The sequence below is a fragment of the Clarias gariepinus genome, chromosome 27 (genome assembly GCF_024256425.1).
Source record: "Clarias gariepinus isolate MV-2021 ecotype Netherlands chromosome 27, CGAR_prim_01v2, whole genome shotgun sequence".
In the NCBI taxonomy this organism is placed as follows: domain Eukaryota; kingdom Metazoa; phylum Chordata; class Actinopteri; order Siluriformes; family Clariidae; genus Clarias; species Clarias gariepinus.
Window position 1 is genome coordinate 11,402,339 of NC_071126.1, and position 25,134 is coordinate 11,427,472.

General features: G+C 40.1%; 1 protein-coding gene across 4 annotated transcripts in view; it reads left to right on the forward strand.

Moving 5' to 3' along the window:
* Positions 1–467: 467 nt before the first annotated feature.
* myt1la (myelin transcription factor 1-like, a) overlaps positions 468–25,134 on the forward strand; it is a 49,533-nt gene continuing 24,866 nt past the window's right edge. For all 4 annotated transcript variants that reach the window (XM_053489538.1, XM_053489540.1, XM_053489539.1 and 1 more), the window contains exons 1-5: positions 468–690; positions 13,238–13,363; positions 13,602–13,656; positions 13,898–13,931; positions 15,741–15,803. In XM_053489538.1, the coding sequence (XP_053345513.1) occupies positions 13,602–13,656; positions 13,898–13,931; positions 15,741–15,803 (152 nt within the window). In that variant the 5' untranslated portion in view covers positions 468–690; positions 13,238–13,363. The remainder of the gene's footprint in view (positions 691–13,237; positions 13,364–13,601; positions 13,657–13,897; positions 13,932–15,740; positions 15,804–25,134) is intronic.

Consider the following 25,134-nt stretch of genomic DNA (forward strand, 5'->3'; position numbering starts at 1 on the left):
TCTCTCTCTCTCTCTCTCTTTCTCACATGCTGTGGTCTAAAAAAAACTCCAGCCCTGACTGAATACAGCAGAAAGAGAAAGTGAGTGAGAGAGAGAGAGAGAGAGAGAGAGACATTTTCAACCTGCCCTCAATTCCCTCACGGGTTGGCTGGTGGTGAAGTGAAGAAGAGGTAGGCTAGGCCTGGCTCTGCATGCTCCATCCGTCCTCCACACACTCTCTCTCTCTCTCTATCTGCTGCTGCAGCGTAGCATCGCTTCTGGAGGCTTCAGTCGCGCTCACGCTCTCTCTCTCCCTCCTGCCTCGTACATTCTGCTTCCAGCTCCCTCCCCTCCATCCCTCGCTCCCCTCCTTCCTGTCTGTCTCTTTCTCGCTCTTCCTCCCACCCTTTCTCTCTCTCTCTCTCTCTCTCTCTTTATCGCTCTCGCTCTCTCCTCTAGAGCGGCTGCAGCTCCCCCGCTCCTCCACTCCCTCTCCCTCCATCTCTCCAAGTGCTGGCGGAATACAGAGAGCGCAAACAAAGAAAGATTGATAGAACAAGGGAAGAGAGGAGCTTAAGAGTGAACAATAAGCAAGGATAGACAGAGAGAAAGAGAGAGAGGGAGAGAGGAGAAAAGATAGAGGGAGACGGTCGCAGCATTTCAAGCTACAGGAGAGAGGCAGAGACAGTGTGTGAGAGAGTCGCCATTTCAGTAGGTTTCATTTTGTTCACTTCTTCTGTTGTTTGGGTTGAACATTCTTATGATATAGAGTGTGTATGTGCGTCTAGACGTTATGGCGTGAGCTCTTGTATAAGTACGTGTCTCTGTATGTTTGCATATCTGTGTGTGAGCAAGGCAATCTTTAGATTCATGAAGCAATCACTTGTGCATTCCAGCACACTAAGCTGCAGACTACTTGTCTAACAAAGTGATCACGACAGATCCGATGCATTTGTAAGACTGATGCTAGCTTGTAGACACCATGCTTGATTTGTAACTTGACTTTTTTTTCAGTGTCAGCATCTTTTCAGCCTGACAGTAGGGTTAAAAAAAAAACAAACTAATATTACACTTACCTTGATCTTGCACTCATTCATGGGATTGTTTCATGACTCATAACCAAGCGACTGGGTTAACTTTCTACTCTCAACGCGTCTTAGATGAATTTGAACTTAAACAAGTTGCAGTTGCATTTTTCTGGACAAACTTTCACTCACCTAAGGTTTTTAAAAAAAACTGATATTTACCTTATAAACAGCAACAACTTCTCGACTTTCATCATAAGTTTATTTCTTTTTCATTTTAATGTTACATTTCAGGTTACAAATGGAGCAATGATTGTCTTTTGTCCTGAAGTTTTGTTCATAGTAAAGACTTGCTGTTTATTATTAACATGTAAATACTTTGGTTCAGTTGATTATGCATGGTTATTAACTAAGAGAAATTCTTCGTGTGATTTTTCTAAGAGCTTAATTTTAAGAGAACATCCTTGTATCGATGCTGTGCTACAGCTGTTCATGTCTGGTGCAGACTTTCAGACTTGAACAGGCATGAACAGGATTTTGATACTGTAAATTAACATGTATAAATGTGTTATAATTTCGTAGGACTTACTGTATTGTTCACGTCTTTTTTTTTTACTAATTGCACTATGAACAATTTTAAATAGCTAGTATGAAATGTTTCAGTTTAAACTTTTGAATGTTTGCATGCTGAGGTTTGCAAATGTGAATTATAAAGTTAATATTTAAAGATTCTATAATTTAGACCTTTCTCTGAAACTATTTAATGATGTTTACGGAATATACTTTTTAAAGTATGAAATTTACTGTGGGTACTATAAATAATTAGAATTGTTTCCATCTGTTGTAGTTGCAAACCGTACATGGTTTTGATCGGGGCTGGTTGAGGCAGACGGCTCAGCACGCTGCCGGTTTTTCAATTTTATGATCTGAGTCTGTAACTTTTTCACATTCGAATGTGCAGCTGAAGATGAACTTTCAGGTAGAAGCTTTAAAAATACGAATAATTACGGATTCGTTTGAGCCAATCTGAATTATCTGTCTGTGAGCTGTATGACCCCAGAGGGTTTTCCTGCCTCAGTGAGCCAGACTCAGTGAGTCATTAATAAGATAGCTGGCTGAGCGAGAGAGAGAGCGAGAGAGAGAGAGAGAGAGAGAGAGAGAGAGAGAGAGAGACGCCCTGCCTGTTTCACAATGTTGCAAGCTTAATGAACACCCCCACCCCAATATTCACACACACACACACACACACACACACACACACACACACACACACACACACACACACACACACACACACACAAACAGTCTGATGTGTGTTGATAAAAATAGCCTATTTGGTGAATGCGGCTTGGAGAGAAGCCGTGCTGTATCAAGTGGTTACAGTGGTTTTACTGGTGTGTAACACACATTCGTAACATAATTATGTCATTGATTTTCTGACCTGTTGTATTCACACATGGTCCCAGGAAATTCCTCATGCCTCATGTTTTTGTTGGTTATTTTTTTCCCCTCCGGGTGTGCAAAGCAAAAGCAGTCCCACTTAGTGATACGAGTGACACGCTAGCTGCAGTGTTTCCACAGTTATTTAGTTCTGCATAAACACACAGAAAAAAGAAAGCTGCCGTCGGCTCTGAATTCCAATATTACACCAATTCATTAAAACTGCTCTGAAAGCCCATACTGCTGTATTCCAAGCAAACATACTCTTCACATGTACGTGCGTTTACATTTAGAGGGCGTTTTTCCCAGTCGAGGCGAGATTAGCAGCATTATGAATTCAGTGTAAAAAAAAAAAAAAGTACATAAAATGCAGAGCTCGTCAAAACAATTCTATTTTGCTACTAATTATTTAGTTTAGTAGGGTGAAGCACTAAGGGATTGGCTTTCTTTGTTTCATTAGACGTACGGACAATGTCTTCACCGGTCGTTGCCTATGATTGCGGCTTGGCCAGGTCAAAGTCTCTGCTCTGAATGAACCTCATGCATAATACAAGCAGGTCCAAGTCAGAGAACAAAAAAAAAATACAAAAATCATTGAATAGAAGAGGGTCAGAAGGAGACTTTTTCTTTCCCTTACAACCTGTCACGTTTTCCAAGCCAGTAAAAATCCCAATTGTAGGAGAGCGTTTAAGCTGCCATCGAAAGTATGTTCATAATGACAAGACAATTAAATTAGCGCAGCACATCTGACCAGTCCTGTAATGGAATAAGGTGCTCTTTACTCTACCTGATATTTGATAAAGGCTGTAGAAGGAGGAGTAGAATTACCATATAGTGGACCAGCAGAAGTTATCCTTGAAAAATGCAAAAAAAACAAAAAAACAATGTACTGTAGAGCTAGAAGCTAGAAGTTTCGGTAGGTTGAGTGCAGGATAGTCATGCTGGCCACTCAGACGATAACACGCTCTTGTTGGGTTTTCATAAGAAGTTCATAAGAAGCATCTGTGTACATGGCACACTGCTTTGATCCAATTGATGGGGCCATGTGAAGAATAATTGTAATGTAGACATTTAGACTGCTTCTGTTCCAGACACATACTTGCCATTCAGGTTCGTGAAATGATAACGTACAGTACAGCTTCATGTCGGCCTCGGCTAAGGCGGCGGAGATGAGCGACATTAGTTAATCAGTAGTTGATAAAAACTAAATCGTTTTGGCTGGGGGATGTTAAACTCTATGTCAGGTTAGGAATAATACACGACAGGTCGAGCTGTTGAGGGAAAATAAGCCATGCCAGGTGTGAAATAAAGCGTGAATGCACTTACATCATAGCACACATCAACAAAATAACTTATCTTACATTACAGCATCTACAGTATAAACAATCTTTCTCTAACCAGTCTCGCTTTTTATCTTATGCAAAAAAAATTAAAAATCACGTTGCTGAGAAACTAGAAAGTGCAAACACCTCTGTTCTGAAGTCTCTCACATAATGTAAGCTTACTGAACGGTACAAAGTTTAGATAAACACAGACAATCTCCTAACACAGTGCTTAAAGAAATCTACAGTATATTATGAATAAATATTTACCTTGATTAATAACATGCTTTTTTCAACAACCACAAAAAAAATTGCTAGGTTTAGATCATGCATCGTGTCTCCGTGAATAAACTGTTGCTATACCGTATACATACTGTATACAACATATTAAAAGAGACCGATGAATTAATCCACAGCTTCAGATAATTCAAAACTTCTTTTTATAATTATCTGTAGCTTTAGGACAATCAGTCATTTCACTTGAGAGATTTCTATATATTTCCCCCCCCTTTTTTTTGGTCTGGTTGATGTTGAGTAAAACTATATTGGAAGATGATGGCATGCTGTCATAACGTGTATAAATCAGAATTAACAAGCTATCTCTTCACTCACTTCATTCTCACTCGTTCCATTTTTAGCTACTCTACACTCTTCTCGAAGTGTTAGTCTAGCTAGCTAGTTTGGCATTTTGTATACTCTGTTTGAAAGCAGCTGTGGATGCATGGTCATGCCGGGTGTTCCCGACGACAGCTGGAACAGAAGCAGATTGGACGGAACATGACGAAATACCGTCCATCTTTCGATAGCCTACAAAACGTCCTTACCCAGTGTGGCGCGAGATATGTTGGATAATAATTAATTAGCCCGAACCGACCACAGTGCCATCAGTGTGATATCGGGGAATCCAATACGAACTGCGTTAAGTGCTAACTATGACACTATGCACCATGTTAACCAAGTGCTTTAACAGCATCAGTCAAGTGCGCGGAAAGATTTCACATGAACAGCGCACTCATGTGATGTTGTACCAATTTTCCAAAAGTGAAAACCGCGACACAATTCTTTATTAACTGACATTGTCAGTCACTTAATTGACAATCACTGCTAGTTATAATGAAGGTGTAACTTTAGCAAATTTAATGTTGTATTTCCAGCATCATTCTACCTTTACACTGTTTGTATAAAAGAGTTAAATCATTAGCCTCAGTCAGTATAGCTACTGTATGTTCAGTGTCAATATTTCCTAGTTGCTTAGCAACACCATTTTCTTGACTTCAGCCACTCTAAAGCACAAACTCACATTTTATGTTTAAATGCAACCTTTTCTATAACTAACGTTTGATATCAGCACTGCATGTAATTCACACTCCCAGAATTCATCTATTTTGCTTTTTTCTTGCTTTCTTTTTTTTTTTTTTCCACTGCAGTCTGATAGAGCAAACAATCAGAGGAACAACACTGGAAGATTAGTAGCAAGGAGGAAAAAAAAAAGTAATACCATAGCATTTCTCATGCATATAGACCCCTGCAAGTTCGCATTCGATTCGCATCACTTTAACTGAATCTATACTGAAGCTCCAGTTGTTACAGCGCACACGTACAGTACATTGCCATGCAGCACACACCACTCGCTTCCACTAACGATCCTATCTGAGCAGGCAGCGTGTGTGCAGTAAGCCAGACAGATATTGCAGGAGGTGTATTAAAAAGGAAACTTCTCATTCACGCTCATCTGATGAGGAGGATGATGATTCAGATGTATCTCAGAGAGGTTTTCTCTACCTGAGCCTGAGTAGTGTGATGAGGCCACTATCCTGAAAGCTGAAAATATGGATGGGGTGGGGGTGGATTTAGGGTTGGGGAGGGTGGCTGTTCGTGTAGGTAGAGGGAAAGCCATCATCATCACCACCCTGGTCTTTGAAGGCAGAAAGGACTCTTTGTGTGTGGGTTTGTGAGACAGGGCATTTTCCCTAATTACTCATCTCAGGGGATTATATGAGTCCTGCCTGGTTTCTCTCGCCTCTCTGCGCACCTCCAAAGAAAGAAAGAAGGATATAGAGTACATTAGGACGCCTAAATTGGGACAAGTGGCTATTTTGCAATTATAGACAGAAAGACAGGTTACAAGGTTTTTGTGAATAGTGTACTGCCAGGAAACAGGAGTAGTGGAACAAGACAAGAGGTGTTTTTTTTTCTTCTTCTTCTTCTTTTTCTCTCTAAAAGCTAGCTAGAAGTAGATTACATTCATTTTATGCCATGTTGTGATAATTAGGTGTACACCGCAGCATTATTTGGTTGCACGAACAATATCAGTTGTATAATAGGGCTGAATTTCCTTTACTTTGAAAGTAAAAAGTCAGAGCTCTGATTCACATCATTTTTTATTTTGAGTTACAAAGTTGGCAAAAAAATAAATAAATAAATCCTCCTCCGCGTTCGTCTTTTGTTAGCGACAAACTAGCCAGCTAACATTTCTGTCAGAGTTACAGATTTACTCAGCGAATATGCGTCCGTGTTGATTGATCTAACACAAACCCTAGTACACGTACTGTAGAATAACTCACTTATACATGAGAAGTGTTACTTTATTTATCGCTGACTCTGCGAGTGCCTACGTTGACTTGCTAAACGTACAGAATTCCTTCAGAGTTTCAGAGTTCCATTCTTCATTCACGGACAGCGCAAGTACTGTATATGTCCATGTTTATAGTTTTGGAATCATTTTTATTTATTCGCAGTACTCTTTATTGATATTAAGCTCAATTTGACATTTTTGCTACAGCTATCCTAAATCCTAGTAATGTAAAGTAGAATGTGGACATGACATTCAAGAATGAGTTATGTCAGTTTTAATATCACTTCCAGAACACATATGGTAGGATTGTTGGGTTCAATTAGAAGAAAATTTGTAGATTTATATGGGGTTTAAAAAAAAAAAGGCAAGTGTGCAGTGATATTTATAATTTTTTTCTCTTTCTTTTTTTTTATTGTTCGTCATTTATCATTTAGTAGCTGGAAGCTTTTTTTCTGGTGAGGGTTTTGGTGGTTCCAAAACCTACCCCCGAAACAATAAACGTGGACTACACCATGAAAATCGACAAACACCAAACTTCCATACTCTCGCAGCAATGCTCTAAGACTCATGAATACTATTCGTCGTATTTCTAAATCATCTTTGTAAAATTGCTTCAAAAAATCCTAATTCAGCAAAAATGATTCAATTACAGCCTGAATCAAGTTCCCTCTGCTTCGGTCATGTACGCAGGACGACGTCTACTGTTACGTAATCACTGTGTTTAATAAGGCTTCTGTAAAGATTCATTAAAAAAACATGTTTAAACTGTCTTGTCATAGGTACTGGATGAGTTGACATATTGTAAGCATGGGACTCATGCAGGCACACACACACACACACACACACACACACACATATTTATACACAGATTAATAACTGATCAGCCTGTAAATCAAGTAGTTGGCTGCAGGGTTTTTTTCCAGACGTTGTTTGGGAGAGTCGGACAAGCAAGCCCACAGAATGAGTCACGAAGTGGGAGAGTGGTTATTTTTACCACACACACACGCATGCATACACCAAAAAAATAAGGAAAAAAAAAAACCACGCTTCACACAGGCCACTATGCAACTGGCTCACCGGAGACAGATTTGTAATGGGTGATATGAGGCAACACCTCCGTTAGAGTCCAGTAGAGGCCCTTAAGCATGATGACTCAGCAAAAACACAGTGCTAATTATTCATTAAATCCAAATGTCTCTAAAGAACATGGCAGCGCGAGCCTCCAAACACACGCAAGACCATATTCCCCCCCTAGTCAAGCAGGTTTGGTGCTGAAAATGGAATTTTAACAAGATGAGTAATTTTTGTTATTCTTACGTAAATGGGAGAAGTCATATAAAAATGGCAAATTATTGCATATAATTATGCCAAGGCCTCTAGCCTTCTCTCTGAGCATGAGGAGAGCGAGAGAAAGAGAGAGCGAGAAAGAGAGAGAGACAGAGAGAGAGATCCTGTCTTAGCTGGTGGTAATTAAAGCATGTTCTTCTCGGTGGGATGCAGTAGAGGTCTAGCTGATTGCTCCGTGCCATCACCATCTCTAAATGCGCTGTGAATGAGACAGACACGAAAGAGAGTGCAGGGAGCAGCACGCTGATTAAAATCATATTTCCTCTCCGTCTTGGCCCAATCTGCCCTGATTTGCCTTGCTGATTAGCACTCACTCACGGCAAACCAGGAGATCCAATCAAGCGCAGGAAACCGGCCACTACTGTACATTCCAGCATACAGGTTTATTTAAGGAAAATTCAAAACATGTTTTTAATGTCCAAGAAACTACTCCAACTGACCTAGGGACATGTCTATACCTTCCCCGCTAATTAAAAATCTGTGAAAATACATAATATTCAACCTGGAAACAGCCGCTTCAGCCATTCAGTGGAGCTTACCTACTCGGTCTTCTTATAATAAAGCTCATATTTTATCATAGGAAGATAAAATAAAGCTCATATTTTATCACAGGAAGACACCCCTGGGTTAGAAGTTTCTGTAAAAAGAAATTTACAGAATTTGTTTCTTGCAAATATACTTCTCAAATAAATAAATAAATAAATAAATAAATAAACAAACAATGGGAATACTTTGTCCCGGTTTGACTTGAACAAGCTTACAAGGGGACAAGGTTTTCCTTTTATCATTTGAAGCAATATATAATGAGTGGGGTTTTAGTAAGAGACTCTTAATCACCTTTTGGCATGCAGTATATACAGTGGTTGTCCAACCTGTCCAAATATTTTTGTCTCAATATGTAATTTCATTGGTTACTCATTTAAATATCAAGCATCAAGCATACATTACCCCATGTTTAACAAAAAACAATGTCAACTGTTTTCAACCATTTTTTATATCTAATATATATATATATATATATATATATATATATATATATATATATATATATATATATATATATATATACAATTGAGGTTTGTACAGTTTGAGTGGACAAGCTAAAATGTTTTTTTTTTTTTTTTTTAGGTTTAATTGCAGCTTTAGGTTGAGATTTACCTGAAACATGCACGGTACTTAAAATGCCTATTGCGTTGACTTACATATTTGTTACTGGATGATCAACAGAACACAAGCGACATCTCAATCGTGGAATCACCCAGATGAGCTCATCAAGTTAGCTCGAAATGGAAAAATGTAAATTTAGCACTGTGGTACACTAATCAGTGTGAGCGGAATTAGCCATCCAAGCTTTTTCTTCTTCTTCTTCTTCTTTTTTTTTACATAACTTGGCATTCAAAAATATTTTTGTGTTGAGGGGTAAAAGGTAGAAAATAGCTGCATGTGTACTTTAGTACTTTTACATTTGTACTCGAAATAGAGAAAATAGCAGCTTGATCAGGGTGTATACAGCAAGTCAATCATTTACACACACACACACACACACACACACGAGCACACACAAAGCCTGTGGAGAGCAGGCTTGGTGAACCCCTCAGGCTGCTATGGTGCAGCGAATGTGCTGTAATTGGCAGGTGTGGTGTGAAAGAAGGCAGACAGGAAGAGCTGCAAGGTGGCCTGCACTGCGAATACGCTATCAGCAGCAAGGTTCATCGTGATATTTTCACCTTTGTCACATGACATTACAAGGTCTTTTTTTTTCCCCCAAGTTAATTTCGAGTGTGTTTTATTATTTAAAAAATCATATTTTTATAGATATTAGAATGAAGAAGCTTTGTTTAAAGACCATTACATTGATTCTGTTTCTTACATGTCCTTGGCTAGTGTGACTACTGACAAGGAAAACAAGTGAAACCCTGTCCTCTCCAAAAAAAAAAAACAATCATTTATGTTTAGTCGGTTTAATTTTGAGTTGAAAGGCTTGGTCATGACCTGGTGTTACCCAACAGCAGGGCTCGGTGGGCCGAAAGCTTTCCTTTGTCCATGAAATGACGTCCCTCTGCCTCCCTGGGAGGACACAGCATCTCAGGGAGGTTTTGCCTCTTCTGTCTTTGTCAGAGAAGACTTCTAGCACCTCGGTTGCCATTGACAACGTGTTGGTCAGATCTCCTGCCGTTGCCAGGCATCATTAAGACTTGCTGGCATGAGCTTCACTGTCTCCACGAGTAGGCCTTGTACAGGGAAACGGCAATTAAAGATCCTCTCAGCCTGATGGAGGAGAATGATACCCTGATATGGGGGGAGTCTGAGGGAGAGAGGGATGGAAGGCAAGGATAAGGAGGTGGTGGTAAGAATGTGACTTTGTGTTCGAAGTCTTTTTTTTGGGGGGGGATGAAGTGGTTGTCTGTTTAATGGAGGGTGACTGATTCATGCTGTGGATGAAAACATCATCATGGATAATGTTCATGCTACGTGTAATATCTCGTTAGCTCAGAAAGCCATACAGCGATGTTCTAAACATTTTTATGTAGATGGTGTTTTAAGGCCGTGCTTCTTCGCTAATGGTATTAGTGCCTGAGTCTCTGTGAGCTCCGTCCAAACAGGAGTATATTATGAGGAACAGCACTGTTTTTTTTTTTTTATTCTTACAACTTTAAATCATTCAGATGGCATTATTGTCAGGATGCTAATTTTACCTACAGCCTAATTTTAGCTGTTTTTTTGTTCCATGCTCTCTGTCTCTCCAGGAGTCTCCGAGTAAAGTCACCGGAGCCTGTGTTTTTCGTTGCGGTTACATGTCCAGTCGTGCGGCTAATCATGAAGCGCTCTGGCGTTTGTGCTCAGAGAGCAGATGAAAGTGAGAAAACACCATTAGCCTCAACTCTCAGCTCTCAAGGCTGATTGGAATTCTTCCTGATGATTCTGCAAGCGTCTCTGAATTACTGCAGGCACACAAACACACAAACACATCCATTCTGCACTCACCCAGAGTGAGTCAGGCCATTTGACGCAGGCAGTGATAAAGCCTGAAGTCCTTGTCAAGCTTCTAATTGAGCCGTGTTCCAGACATCAGTCGCCACCAATCAGACACGGCTTTCTTTATTTGTTTGTTCATTCTGATGTGTTGAGGAAGCTGAACTCTGACTTTATAAGAAAGCTTATGTTTTTCTGACACAAGAAAATGAAAATGAATAATTATTTTTTCCCCATGACATATGACTTATGTTTCAGGGCTCTAGACGGGGAACAACCATCGAAGCAAATCAAACGAGTCACGTCACATAAGTGTTTAAGTAGAAGAACAGTCACATGAGTTAAAGTTTAAAACTGTTCTATTGGATGTAGCTCTATTGAAATGCTTCATGGTCAATAGCCTCACCTTTAACTCTAACCATAGTTTTGTATTTATGCTTTTTTGTTTTTGCTTTTTCACTTCCTCTAAATAACCCAGTCAATCAGTGTCATGGGCTCCATAGAATGATGGTGGGCAAAAAGGGGGTTTATGAAAAAATCATAAAAAGGAAGAAACTACCATTGATAACCTTGGCCTAACTGGAATGAGTAACGATCTAATAATGATAACAATAATGGCGGCGTTATTGTGCACAGTGGCTTACTGCTTACCATTGTCGCCTTGCACCTCCAGGATCTGGGGTCAGTTCCCGCCTCGGATCTGCGCGCATGGAGTTCTTGAAAGCGTCTGTGCTCGGTGGGTTTCTTCAGGGTACTCCGGTTTCCTCTCACAGTTCAAAGACATGCAGATTAGGCTACCGGGCATTCCCAAATTGTGTGAATAAGCATGTGAGTGTGTGTACTGTATGTGTATGTGTGTGTGCCCTGTCCAGGGTGTACTCCAGCTCGTGTCCCCAAGTCTCCTGGGATAGGCTCCAGGACCCCTGGCCCCTGTATTACTACTAATAATAATCATTTTTAAATAATGATCAACTTCTTCAATTTGTTCATAAAGAAAGAAATAAAGAACCTTTAACTCTCTCTCTTTCAAAAAAAATGTAAATCCATCAGTAATCATTTTTAACATTTAACACAAGTTAGCTTGTTTAAATTCTTTTGACTTCTGGAGACATTTTTTATTACATACAACCAGCAGCAGATCTACAAGATGTCCAGGGGTGACAATCATAGTGATTGCCATCCACATTACCACCACATGTCTACAGTTTCTAAGATGCATTATGATTTAAAAAAAAAAAAAAAAGGAAAAAAAGTCAAACATGGCCATAACACCAGACTCCTAAAATGATACCAGGTCTCATATGCACATACTTTTACCCAAGTACATAAAGGAAGGATTTGTATCAGTTGACAAACCCTAACAGACAACATTGTCATAGACATGCAGGAATAAAAACGTTGACGGCGATAACAATAGCGACGATAACAATGACGATGACTGCGAAAATAACAGTAACCTCTACTCTATGAATAATCAATTCCTGTGAAAAGTTTTAAGAGGTAAGCTTAGCATCAGGCACACGGTTAGTGTGCTTTTTACGCTTCCATTGGTATGAAATCAACCGAACTCTAATCGCATCACCATCAATTGTTTGAATTCTTATGAATTTTACATGAGACAAAGAGGGCATATCTGTGTTTGTGTATCATCAGTTATGAAAAAAATAAATAAATAATAAAAATGTTGATGACCAGCATTTGTCTTAGCGTCCAACTGACTCACAACAGGAATCTGATGTCTGGTGGAACAAGACATGTTGTGCAACAGGACTGTTGGTGCACATGCCATTCACGGCGAGACTGTCTTTTGAGACAGCAGGAATAAAGGTTTAAAACTGCAGTCCGTGTCTCGACCATCCACCAAATAATGAGAGAGAGAGAAAAAGAAAGAGAGAGAGAGAGACACAGAGACAGCGAATAAGCAAGGGGGAAGAGCAGAAAGCCTGCACAGGCTGCTTTGGGACTGTGAAGCTGCATGGCCCACTTTATGCAGGGGAGCACTGTATCATATTATATGAGACAGATGGGAGCTTGGCAAGAATACTAAGCAGTGTTTTCCCCATTTATGGCCAGACTGAGTTCGCTAGCAGTGGCTGGGGCACAAACCGTGCTTGAATGCATCGATCCAACCAGGTGAAGAAAGGATGCGCGCTTTCTCCATCATGCATCGTCAGAGTGTGAGTGATGTGTCAGTGGAACGAGGCTGAGCATGTACGTGTTAGAAGGTGATGTTGCATTCACAAAGGACTGTCCTTTCAATAGAAATGAAAAGTTTTTTCTGTTGTTGTTGTTGTTGTTTCTTTCAGGACATGTCCTCTGGCCTTGAAGCACACACACACACACACACACACACACACACACAAACAAACAGCGGTAACTAGATTTGCTGTTAAACACACAATATGTTCGCTCACACGATGGAGGATGTGAGATGGTGTGTGGTGATGTCTATATATGCGTTCTCCTCTAAACAGATTTCATAAGTGACAAAGCCAACTGACATTTCTGCTGAAAAAGTAATATCCGCAGTGAATCATAAGCGTATATGTTTTCTTGTTTTTTTTTTTCACTACCAGAAAATGATGTTTGAGGAAGATCACCACTACTGAACACAGCATAAGGGACATTTCAGCCAGAAAGCCCAGGAAGGCAGGAGGAGAGCTTCAGACACCGCTACCCCACCCTCACTCAGCTAATCTCAGGTAGGACGGCATGAAATGCACACGCTCCATGATTTAGTGCTTACACAAGTTGAAATACCAGAGTTAGAGTTGAGAAGTTTTTCTTCATACAGAGATATGCACACACACACACACACACACACATACTCCCAATGACAGCTCTAATGAGAATTAGCGACGAGAAGCATGAGCGTACTGTCTAGATGATCCAGTCTCGATTGCTAGATTGCTGCATGCTGATGGCCGCTCTGCTCTGCAGATGGAGGTGGATGCAGCTGAGAAGCGCCATCGAACACGTTCCAAAGGAGTGAGAGGTACAGTACAGTATAACACTGCAGCTGGACTCGAATGAACTTCAAAAATAACTTCTTACCCATAAGTGATTCACTTGTACTGTATATTTGGCTTTTTATCAAGATCCCGCTGCATTCTGCAGCACAGTACAGTAGCTACAGTACACCACTGACGCTGATTTGATTGGACAACATAATATTACTATGACGGAGCTGATATTGATGTTTGTTCCTTCTAATTGTCTTTTCTTTTCTCTTGTAGTTGCCGTGGAGACTGCAGCGCAGGAGCTATTCAGGTTAGTTTGGAAGCAATGAAAGATGCATTAAACGCTCAGCAACCTTCGTGGCACCTACATATTTGACGATGAAGTGGTCACAATAGAATAGGTAGCAGATCTTATATTTTCCGGCCTCAGGGGAAAAAAATGCAGACTGTATTCTTTTGATACGATTCGATGTGATTTATTTGCCCAATATGTTAAGAATGCATTTTATTCTATAGGTGCGTCTGATGAATAAACCTTTATAAATGTCCTTTCGCGAGAACGTATGATTATCCTAATTAGTATTGGTAAATATCCCCGCACCCTTAATGAAATCAGACATAATAACGAGAATGAATGAACTGGTTTTCCTCAAGGGCAGAAAAGAGATTTTTATCAGGCCTCTGCTCTCCTCACTTCAGAAGCTATAGTGCCACTCTTGGCACACTTTACAAGCATCCGTAATGGCAGCATCTCCATCATTAAGAAGTGTTTAACACCCGTGGACCTGTAAACGGAGCTGTAAAGAAGGTTTATTTTTATATTGTCTTGTTACTCTAAGATGTGTTCAATTAAAATGACAACAGCAAGGACAGCATGGAATATACAGTTGAGTGGTATATGGTGGAAGAGGACATTAAACAGCCTTTTTCTCTTTGTCACATCTCTTTTATTTCTTCTGTATGCAAGTGAATAATCCACTTATTTTTTGAGGGGGATGTGTGTGTGATATTTGGCCATATCCAATTCCTCCCCGTCACTAGGGGGCTCCACATTAAGGCTACTACTACCATTCAGACAGAAGGGTTGAAGACTATCACATTTTTCCCCAAACCACGTGATGCCAACCGACCGCATCTTTTCGCATTGCTCGTTAACACATGGTTGGGGGCGGCGTATTACCCTCGGAGGACAGCGCTATCCGCTCCTTCCGCTTGCGTTAGCTCATATACGCCCCTGATTGGCTGTAGAGCTGTGATTAATGTGAGAGCACTAAGTACCTCTCATCCCTCCCCTCTAAGAGCTCGGCCAATCAGCTCTCTCCAGACCTCCGGCTGCAGCATCACCCGGGAATCGAACTCGCACTCTCCGGATGATAGGGCGAGCACTTTACCACTGCACCACTCAGAGGACCAATAATCCACATTTTCTCACTAATGCCACCAATATGAGCTGCTGCTTTAGCAGGCTGGTCTGGTATAAGGCAAGGGGCACCAGTCTGGATTCGACACCGATACCGGGCAAGAATCATTTTGTGCGCGAGAGATAAAAAACTAGATGAAACATGCTTTTATTGATGATCAGCTGCCTTGTGAATCATACAAGTGCTCTTGAGTCATTCGATATTTTTATATTTAAGACTAAGAACTTCATATTGAATTGGTACTTTGCCAATCAGAGGTAGAGTTATATTAGTTTGACTAAAAATAGAAAGTAGAGCATTTGCTAAAAGATCTGAAGGTGCTGCATGGTGGTGGTGTGCTCTGTGCAGGCCATGGTGGTGGAATAAGCGGGATTAGTGGAGTATCTGACCCTATAACGTATCTGACCGCACATTCGAGAAGGGCAAAGAATCCAAATCTGGCAGCATTTCATTGTGCTTTTAGTTGGCTGGTGGTCTAAATAGAGCAGCCAGAGGGTGAAGTATGAAATATGAAATATGCAGCCTAGTGAGTCACCAACCGGGAGGTCACTGACAGCTCCGTAAATTTGCAATGAAGGCTGATGTGCCTTGGCTCAAGTGCTGAGTGTGTGAGTGGGTATGCTTGTGTGTATCTAAGTGAGAGAGTGCAAGTGTGTGCCAGCTTTTTAAAATTAATTCCTTCCTCTTCTTGTCTACAGCTGTCCCACACCGGGGTGTGATGGGAGTGGACACGTGAGGGGCAAATACGCCAGGCACAGGAGGTAAGAGTCGTCAGGAAACACTCTAAAAGAGTGGAAGGTCCACAGGTTCAAGGTGCTAGAAAAGGAGCATTGCTTTATTAGACCAAGACTTTAAACGTCTCTTCATTAACAAGTGACAAAATTTAAATTTTCCATTTGGAAAAAGAAATCTAAGACTTTCGCTAACATGCTGATTTAGGAAAACTGTAGATATACAAAATAGACTTTTCAGCATGAATAATATAGAGCTACAGTTATATTCAAATTTTAATGACAGTGTAGAAATGCTCCTAAATCCTTTTTTAGGTAATTATTAAAGCTTTTACATGTTGCAGTTTTATTTTTTTTTTTCGATTATCTTAATGACAAACAAAGAATACTCAAAATTCTTAAGGGAGTTTAGTATTAATCATGTTGTTCAACTGCCTCACTTTGTTCTCTCCGCTAATGATAATAATAAGAAAAACCCTACGAAGTCTCTAGTCCTGTTACAATATTTCTGTCTTATTAACTTCAAAACTGAGGAAAATGAAAAAAGGGTGCTGTGACATACGTGGAAACAGGAATTGATGTTAATTATGAATTTAAATCTTTAAAAAGTGTGACGGCGGCACGATGGTAGCAATGTGGCCTCGCACCTCCAGGGTCGACTATTCGATTCTCGCCTCAGGTCTGTGTACGGTTCTCCCCGTGCTTGGTGGGTTTCCTCCGGGTACTCCGGTTTCCTCCCGCGGTTCAAAGACATGCAGGTTAGATGTGCTGGTCATGATTTAGTTATCAGAAGAAACTGTAATGTTACAATTCCACGGCAGAGTAAGTGGATAGAAAAGCAGAATGATGTAGTAATTCGTCAGTTTTTGTCAGTTTAAGTGATCCTACTTTATTAATCTATCATTCTGTTTTAAAAAGGGTTCAATTGACTAGTTGCCATGTTGATTTTGGTTTGAACTTAGAAAGGGTTGAATAAGATTCGTTTTCCTTTCATGCCACATTTCATTCCCAACAAATCCTACTCTAATTAAAACAGCGCTTGATATACCAGAACAACTGCAATTTCGCTTTAATCTGTTTTTTTTTTTTTTGCTAATTTTTGCCGATGTTGTAATCTAACACTTTAGTGTTTATGTTTTATATTCGCAGTGTATTTGAAGATTTAAAAAAAAAAAGTAGTATGATGTCAAAATTCCAGTGTAGTTTTGCATTTTTCAAAAGAAATCCCTGCGGGAATTCAAAAGAATTCCTGTAATTATTTTGAACTAAGGTAGAAATGGGAGCTGGGATTACAGCGATCAGTGCACACCAGCAATAATTTGCCTTATTGACTCAGCTCTTGAGCCAGCGGTGAAAAGCCACCATCCAATTAGCCTGTTACCCTGCCACATTCCCTAAAAATGCACGCTCCTTATGAGGCGACACAGTCTGTGAAAATATGAGCTGTAGATAAATAAAAGTGATGTTAAAGCATAAAAGCTTGGTATTGTCTGGCTAACCGCTATGCTCGGATGCTCGCGCGCACCACTTATTAGCATGTTTCAGGAACATGTGTGAGTCTGGCACCATTAATATGCTAATCAGCTTGAAGAGGGCTCTTGTAGGAAGTAGGCTGGTTGTTTCTGCTTGTGTTTTTTCTTTTGTTACTCGCCTTTGCAAGTGTGCTTAAACAAACAGGGGGATGTACTGCTAGACCGTGACCTGACAACTTTTACAATAACGACGAAAGACACTTTTCTTTGTAGGAAAAGATTTCAAAGATTTCGCCCATTCTAAGGAGTTCATTTATTTCGCCATGTCCTGACATACTGTAAAGATGAAGAATCCTCTTAACCGTAAGGAGCCCGCAAATGTCCGTTGACGGCCTGTGCCGAACGATGACGGTCTAATTGCTTGACAAATGTTGAATCTTTTTCAGTCAGGGACCATGTTTAACATGATGCTGTTTACTCCAGCGATAGGATACGGAAGAAAGGGTGGGGGGAAAAAAAAGACGAGACTGATGGTTACGATTGCGGTGTCAGCCTAGCAGCGGGACCCTGTGAACTGCAAGTCGTAATTGCATTTCTGCAACAGACAAATGACAGCTCCACTAGACCTCTCACTCAAGAGGGAACCAGTGTGTGTTTGTGTGTGCGTGTGTGTACGTGTTGATACCTGCATGTGTGTGATGAATTATCAGCAGTAGGAGGGCAGGAAGTGATGCTCCGGTGGTGTTTCTAGAGGCCAGGACTATACGTCAGGGGCATCACAGGGATGCCGTGGCGCTGCTGTAATGAGGACACTGTATCACCTGTGAAGAGTGCGCTGCATCTGCTTTGCCCTAGCCAGCCATTACGGAACCATGATGACAAAGCAATTGCTTTTTCTGGCCCTCGCTTTCTGTACATGAGGTTAGATCATGGCAAAGGTTCTCTCCCTTCTGGTGGAAGGCTAATGTATAATGTATTATGAACATATAATCTATAGGGCTGCATTAATCCATCTAATAGCCTTTCAGGACCAGACATTTCCTAGCCACGCTGAATGCCGTACGCACATATCTGAGCTCTTCTGCTTCTCTACACTCGGCTAAGATTTTTAACTACATTTGTAGTTATGTGATTTCCAGACAAACAGACTGATACCGTACACAGAGACTAAAAACATCATAGACACTGACCCATTATACGCGTCGACTATACGCATTGTCTGCGTATCCACTGAAATATTACTGCATTATTGCACATTAGTAATCCGAAGGGGATTGAACAGGCATGATAGTGGAAAGAGGTAGTGTGGAAAATTGCAAGTTGCTTTCATACAGTGATTTCGAGCTCGTATTCATTTCCTACATAGCCCACATGAGGAAGGCTGCTACTGTATAAAAATAGCTGAACACAAAATAGTCCAAAATCACACCTGCCCTCAAAAACATGTTTTTTTTTTACCACCTCAATTCGACAATAATTTTCCTTCGCCCTAAAAAAAAATAAATGCTTGCAATAAGCAAAGCTATATGTCAAGAGAAGAAGTTTGATTAGTAGGCTTATTATTTGTTTTACTGTAATCTTATTATCTGTAATATAAAGTCATTTGTCTATGTTCAAGAGCTTTACACTTGCAGAGGTATCTTTATTGTAGTGTAAGTACAGAGATTTAATTTTTTTTTTGTTTTGGCGGGGGTGGGGTGAACTTACAGTATGTAGCAGTATGTGTTTTACATAAAAAAAACAGAATACTGTATATGAGTTGTGAGATCACAAATAGAATTGAATGTATCATGTATACAGTAAAAATGAGCAAGCTGTGAAGTGAATAGCTAAAATATGAAGGTGAATATGGGTTTGATGCAAATGCAACTACTGTATAATTGTAAGAGAAACGTTCAGGCTGGTGAGGGTGGTGTTATAGTGTGGGGAATGTGTACTCGATAGACACTGGGCCCTTTAATACTAATTGTTTAAATGTGATAGTCCGTCTTAGTATTGTTGCTGTGTATGTATGTGTTTCTCTTTATCGACACTTTCCACAACTTAATACTGTATTAATAATTTGCAGTATGATAATGATAATGTACCAAAAAAAAAAAAAAAACTTGCAAACAAGACTGTTGGTTCAGTGTACTTCAGTGGTATTACAAGTCTTTACAACTTCTGTTAATCTACTCCAATACTTTTGGGATGTAGTACCGTGAGAGATTTGCATCATGAATAGGAATAAATAGATGAAAAAAAATTACTTTATGTGAAACGATCATGAAACACAGAACAGAATCTCAAAGGAATGTTTCCAACACCTTGGGAAGTCCATGAGTATTTAACGGTCCTTAAAAGGTGGGCAGCGAAAAGGTTTTATTATTATTATTATTATTATTATTATTATTATTATTATTATTATTATTATTATTTTACATTTACTATCACCGCAGCGCTTTCTATTCTTCTTTCTCTCTTTCCTCAATTAATTGTAGCTCATTATGTCTGTAACTCCTCACTGTTTCATCCTTCTAAACCCCTTTCATTCTATTGTCCTTTGTTTTCTCTTTCGTTCTTTCTTTCTCTTTCCTTTCTTTCTTTTTTTCTTCCTTTCCCTTTCTCTCTCTCTGATGGATGATGACTCACATGGACTGGAGCTGGATAATTCAGAGCCTGACAGGTAGCACTCACTAAAAGGATTGTCACTGAGCCAAAAGCTAGTGGCAAGGTCTGGCGAGTGATGGAGTTACGTTCCTTCCTTTCTACCTGCATCTCTCTTTGCTGATGTTTTTGACAGCATGCTCCACACAAATGCTCTTCTTATATGTGAAGACTACCAATGGCAGGTTTAAGGGTGTTTTTTTTTTGTTTCTTTCTTTCTTTTTTTGTCCCAAGTTTGTTCCATTATAGCATTGGAAATTTTAGGAGGTGATATAGATTAATAAAGTCCGTTAAAGCTTTTAAAGAATTTGAATGTTTTTATTTAATTTGATGTTTTTATATATATATATATATATATATATATATATATATATATATATATATATATATATATATATAATCTTTTGTTTTTTTACAACTGTGAGTACCAGAATACCAGAACCAGGGTGGGTCGTGAATAAAGTTCTGAATGATGGACAGAAATAGACATAGATATAGGCATCTAATTTACAGCATCAAGCTCTAATTTGCATCTTTCCGTGTCGCAGGAAGAGGAACGTGCTTGTGCGGTAGTTCATTCCTAACCAACAGCACGCCAGCAGATGGTCTCTGGACTGTGTGGGAGGCATATGCCATCCTTTCCTCCTCTCTCTCTCTCTCTCTCTCTCTCCCTCTTTCTCTCAGCCTTGAAGATGGAGACTGTGCGGTCTGTTGGCTTTGCCGCTTGTCAAGTCACTCTAAATTGCCATTGCTATACATGCAGAGGGCTTGTGAGGGCTTGTTTGTTATCTCTGACTGGTATGTAATTCCTCCAAACTGTTTTTCAGCTAAAAGGCTCGGCCAGATGTCACTTTTATTTGGACGATGTCCATATTCCGTACATACAATGCACATATGAACGGATCACTTTCTGTATGAATTGCAACCGCTCCTTGTTTACTTGACATCCATTAACCCTCTGCACCACCACCTTCCGTTTTGCTCTCATCTCTTTTTTTCCCCGTTCGAATCTACTGTACCTGAGGAGATTTGCGAACAGATGGGCAGGCTATGGATTGTACCGAGAAGTTTCAGGAGACTTCATTGTCGATGAAATGCTTATGCACAATGTGACAATCTCCTCCTGCATGTTCGTACTCGGTTGATTGAGGCTGAGAGAAGAAGGCCGAGCCTGCGAGACAGACTGAAATGCTCAGCGCCGGCGCCTCTTTTGTTCTCTTGCTGGAACGGCTGCAGAGGATGGGAGGGATGCCTGTCAGACTTGCGATCACCACTCTCTCTCTCTCTCTCTCTCTCTCTCTCTCTCTGTTTCTCTCTCACTCTCTCTCTCCCTATAGCACACTCTCTTTCTCTCACTCTGTCTCTGTCTGTCTGCTCGAATGGCAAATCCCACTCCGGAGGGGGCAGATCACCATGGCGACGGTGCCTTGGCACGCATGCCTGTGGATGCTGCAGTGTGGAGACATTGAGACTATGCGCTCCTATAGCAACTCATGCTGGGAGAGGCAGCGGCAGACCCCCTGCACCGAACTCCCGGCTGCCTGATTTGAGGATATACATATTGCCAGCATGATAAGCGAGAAATCAGACTTGACAACGCTCTTGACACTCAAACCAATTAAATCTGATGGAAAAACAAGAATTTTTACTTACCATGCCATGGTACCGCAACACTTTTAATCTCAGCGCTTCGGATGGAACAAAAAGAGGTGGCTATTTTCATAGCCTTGTATAAGCTCTTTTAGACTATTTGTCTGTACCAATCAGGAGACATATAAAAAGGCCACGAATCATCTGTTAATAATTCCAATAAGTGTATTTCAACAATATATATGCAACGTAGAAATACTGTGTCAGTAGCTGTAGAAATTATGGAAAAGAACCAGCTCTGGCAAATAGTCATTTTTTGACATTAGTAGAGTTCATCGGAGCGTTTGTCCACCAGGAGTTGTCTGGGGCTGAAGTCATTATTTCTCTCAGCAGCACTGAAAGGCTCATAGCCTCTCTCTCTCTTACTCTCTCTCTCTTTCTCTCTCTTTCTCTCTGTGCATAATTACAGCAGCCGCACTCAAACCCTGCCTGCGCTGCTCCCTCATTCAAATGTGGTTTAATTACCTGTGGAATTTTAATTGGCGTGGCCTGCCAGTGGGAAACGCGAAGGTGTGCGAGGTCACTCTGTGTGCCTCATAAACGCTCTCCCCCGCCCCACACACACACACACACACGCGCGCGCTGCTGGCACCTCCACTATGGAAGCCTCTACAGTATGTTCTATAAAAATGTTCAGCATGCACACAACTGCATAAGGGTGGACATTTTAGGAGCTTGCTATTACACACTTCTACACTGCCATTTCTATCCATTACGGAGGCATTCAAATGGGAAATGCCAGCAGCGGTTCGCAAGCCATCATAGACCTCATATTAATTGATAAATCATTCATTTACATCAACCAAATGAGAGCTCGCCTTTTTATGTATTATTCATAAGTGTCAGTAAGTGTTAGAAAGAAGGAAACACACATACACACATATTTTCTTCAACACAATTAACATAGAAGAAATGATCAGTGTAAAGGTTTTATCTTAGTTCTTTAAAAGTAACAAGGATAACAGGAAGTATCATGGCGTATTTAATGCATGGATTAGGAAAGATAGGTTTAATCTAGATTAAACAAAATTACTGTAAATAGCTCATTAGACTATTTTTAAAAAGTTTAGTTAAGCCACTAAGCAAATCTGACCGTAGTAGGTCCTTCTACGATATGTGCCGCCTGGTACATCAGGCGATGGATAAATATGCGTCATTTCCATGGCTGAGCTGCCAGTTTGACGCCTGATTGTATTTGAGCACTCGAGGTTGATGGATCTTGCTCAAGGGTCCAACAGAAGCAACATCAGCGCTCGAACCAGGGACCTCCTGGTTGGTAATCAAACATTTTAACCATAGAGCCATCCCCGCCCCAGCAAATCAGACAGACTTGGTAGAAAGCCATGCTATATTCTGGCTCTGGTAAGAACTCATATTTTTCCATATTTAAGGTGTTAGGCATAACGTCTTTAACCAATTAAACTTCTGGTCTATTACCCACAAGCATGTTACTCAGAAGAAGCTACTGTAAAAACTTTTGGCAGCTGCTATAAAAGCTATTGAGTCCTGTGGGTCTCCAGGAGCACAAAAGCAAACAAACTAACTAAAATCCTTGTACTCACTCCATTCTTACATACAATATTTACTGTACAGGCAAAATTTCTAAATGTGCACAGATATATATGCGTAATTATTCTGTAGTACCCTATGGACCAAGGGTTCTCAAATTTTTTTTTCTTTCAGCCAAGGAATGCTTTAATGTTTGAAAATAAATTCCATGACACAGCTTGACTGACACCTTGACCTGTCAAACTATTAGTATGCAGCCTGTTATTACCACTACTTTGTTCATTTTTGGGAGTGTCTTAGGAGCTCTCAGATTTGCTCCAATCCTCAGAGACCTTGCTGTTAAACTCCCGGTTTGGTGCAGCTCAGGTCAGAGGGAGTGATGTCAGGAATAAGCTGCCAGCTGCGTTTCAGTCAACTCATTCCCACAGGACCTGAAGTCTCTGGATCGCGGATATGGTGCTGATGTGGGACAGAAGCCCTGAGGCGGTGACTCAAATGTGTCACGGCCAGGGAAAAAAAATCATTCCAGTAAAATGTTCATAAAGATGAGGTTTTTATATACGGTTTACCCTATGCACTGTACACGTGCAGGTCACTCTGTTGGTAGGCTGCGCTTATTGTAAACTCTTAATGGTGGATGATTTTTTTCCATAGACATAAATTCAGAATTTATTTAATTCTGGAAAATTAAGGGAAAAAAAAGATTTATTTGCAAGTTTTTTAAAACAAGTAAAAGATTAAAGTTTTTTTCCCTTTTATAGTTTTTAAAATAGGGGGTTGTTCCTCTGTTTGAAATCCTTTCCACTGAAGGCACAGGGATGATAACAAAACCAATAAACCTGTCAAATTCTGCGATTATTATTATTATTATTATTATTACTTTGCTATTTTCTATAAGGTTACACTTATGCATGCAAAACTGTTTTAAAAAGTAATTTTACAAAATCAATTGAAAACTATAGTACCTTAAACGGCTTGTTTTTATGTGACAGTGAAGTGCAGTTTGGTTGACAATGGTCATTAAGCACATTACATTACTGCAGTTATTTCGGTATTCTTCTGGCACACAGTTCAGACACTTTATAATTGCCATAGCAACATCCAACACACTCAAGTGGACCAGCCTCCACTATTATGTACAGTATAAATAATGTAATAAATTAATGTAAAGTAACATAATGTACAAGCATAATTTCTATGTAGTGTCCAGTTTCTTAGGCATGTCGTTGGAACACAAATGAAATATTTGTCTGATTATTAATGTTCAGTAATATTTCAGTTTCATAACTTTAAAATCATATAAGAAGTTAAATTAGTTAATTCAACGATTAAGTGTAAAATATTTGATAACGCTGGATTGTGGGTAAAAAGGGGGGGGGGGCAGTGGTGGCTGAGGGGATCAAGGCTCTGGGTTGCTGAATGGAGGGTGTCAAAACTTACACCCTATACACCCCAGCCAGATGAAATTGGAGGGTTGCAACAGCAAGGACATCCGATGTAAAACCTGTGCCAGGTCTCGTGGATCAAATGATCTGATGTGTTAATCCCCCCAGGATAAAAGGGAGAAAGTTCTTCTTTAGAAAATTGTAATAAATAAATAAATGAATTAAAGAGCCCCCTGTTTGATGGAGTCCATGTGCGCTCTGGCTCTAAATTGCGAAAGATTAACCTAGCCTTTAAATCCTCCCCATCCAGAGTCTTAGTCAATTGCTCATACACCACCGAGGGAGCAGAACCTTCAACCCTCTTGGCATGCCAAAAGCAAGTCCTCTCAGACAGAAATAGGATAATTAATTTTATGAATTCCACTTTTAAGCCACACATAATTGTGCATGCTGTTTTGGGGCAATTAAAGTGGAATTTCTCAACAGTTAAGGATAATTAAGGGATTTGTATAATTAAGGGCTGTTTGGATGACTTTAGCTTTCTTCATTTTGGTTTTGCAAATGCAGCTGGACAGATTGAAAAAAGTAGCATCTTGGGGCAACAGCATTTGTGTTTTTTTTTTATGAATGAATGCCTGAGGTTGACTTCAGGCCAGATAGTGCAAAATGTGTTGCATTAAAATGAATTCTGTTCTGTTT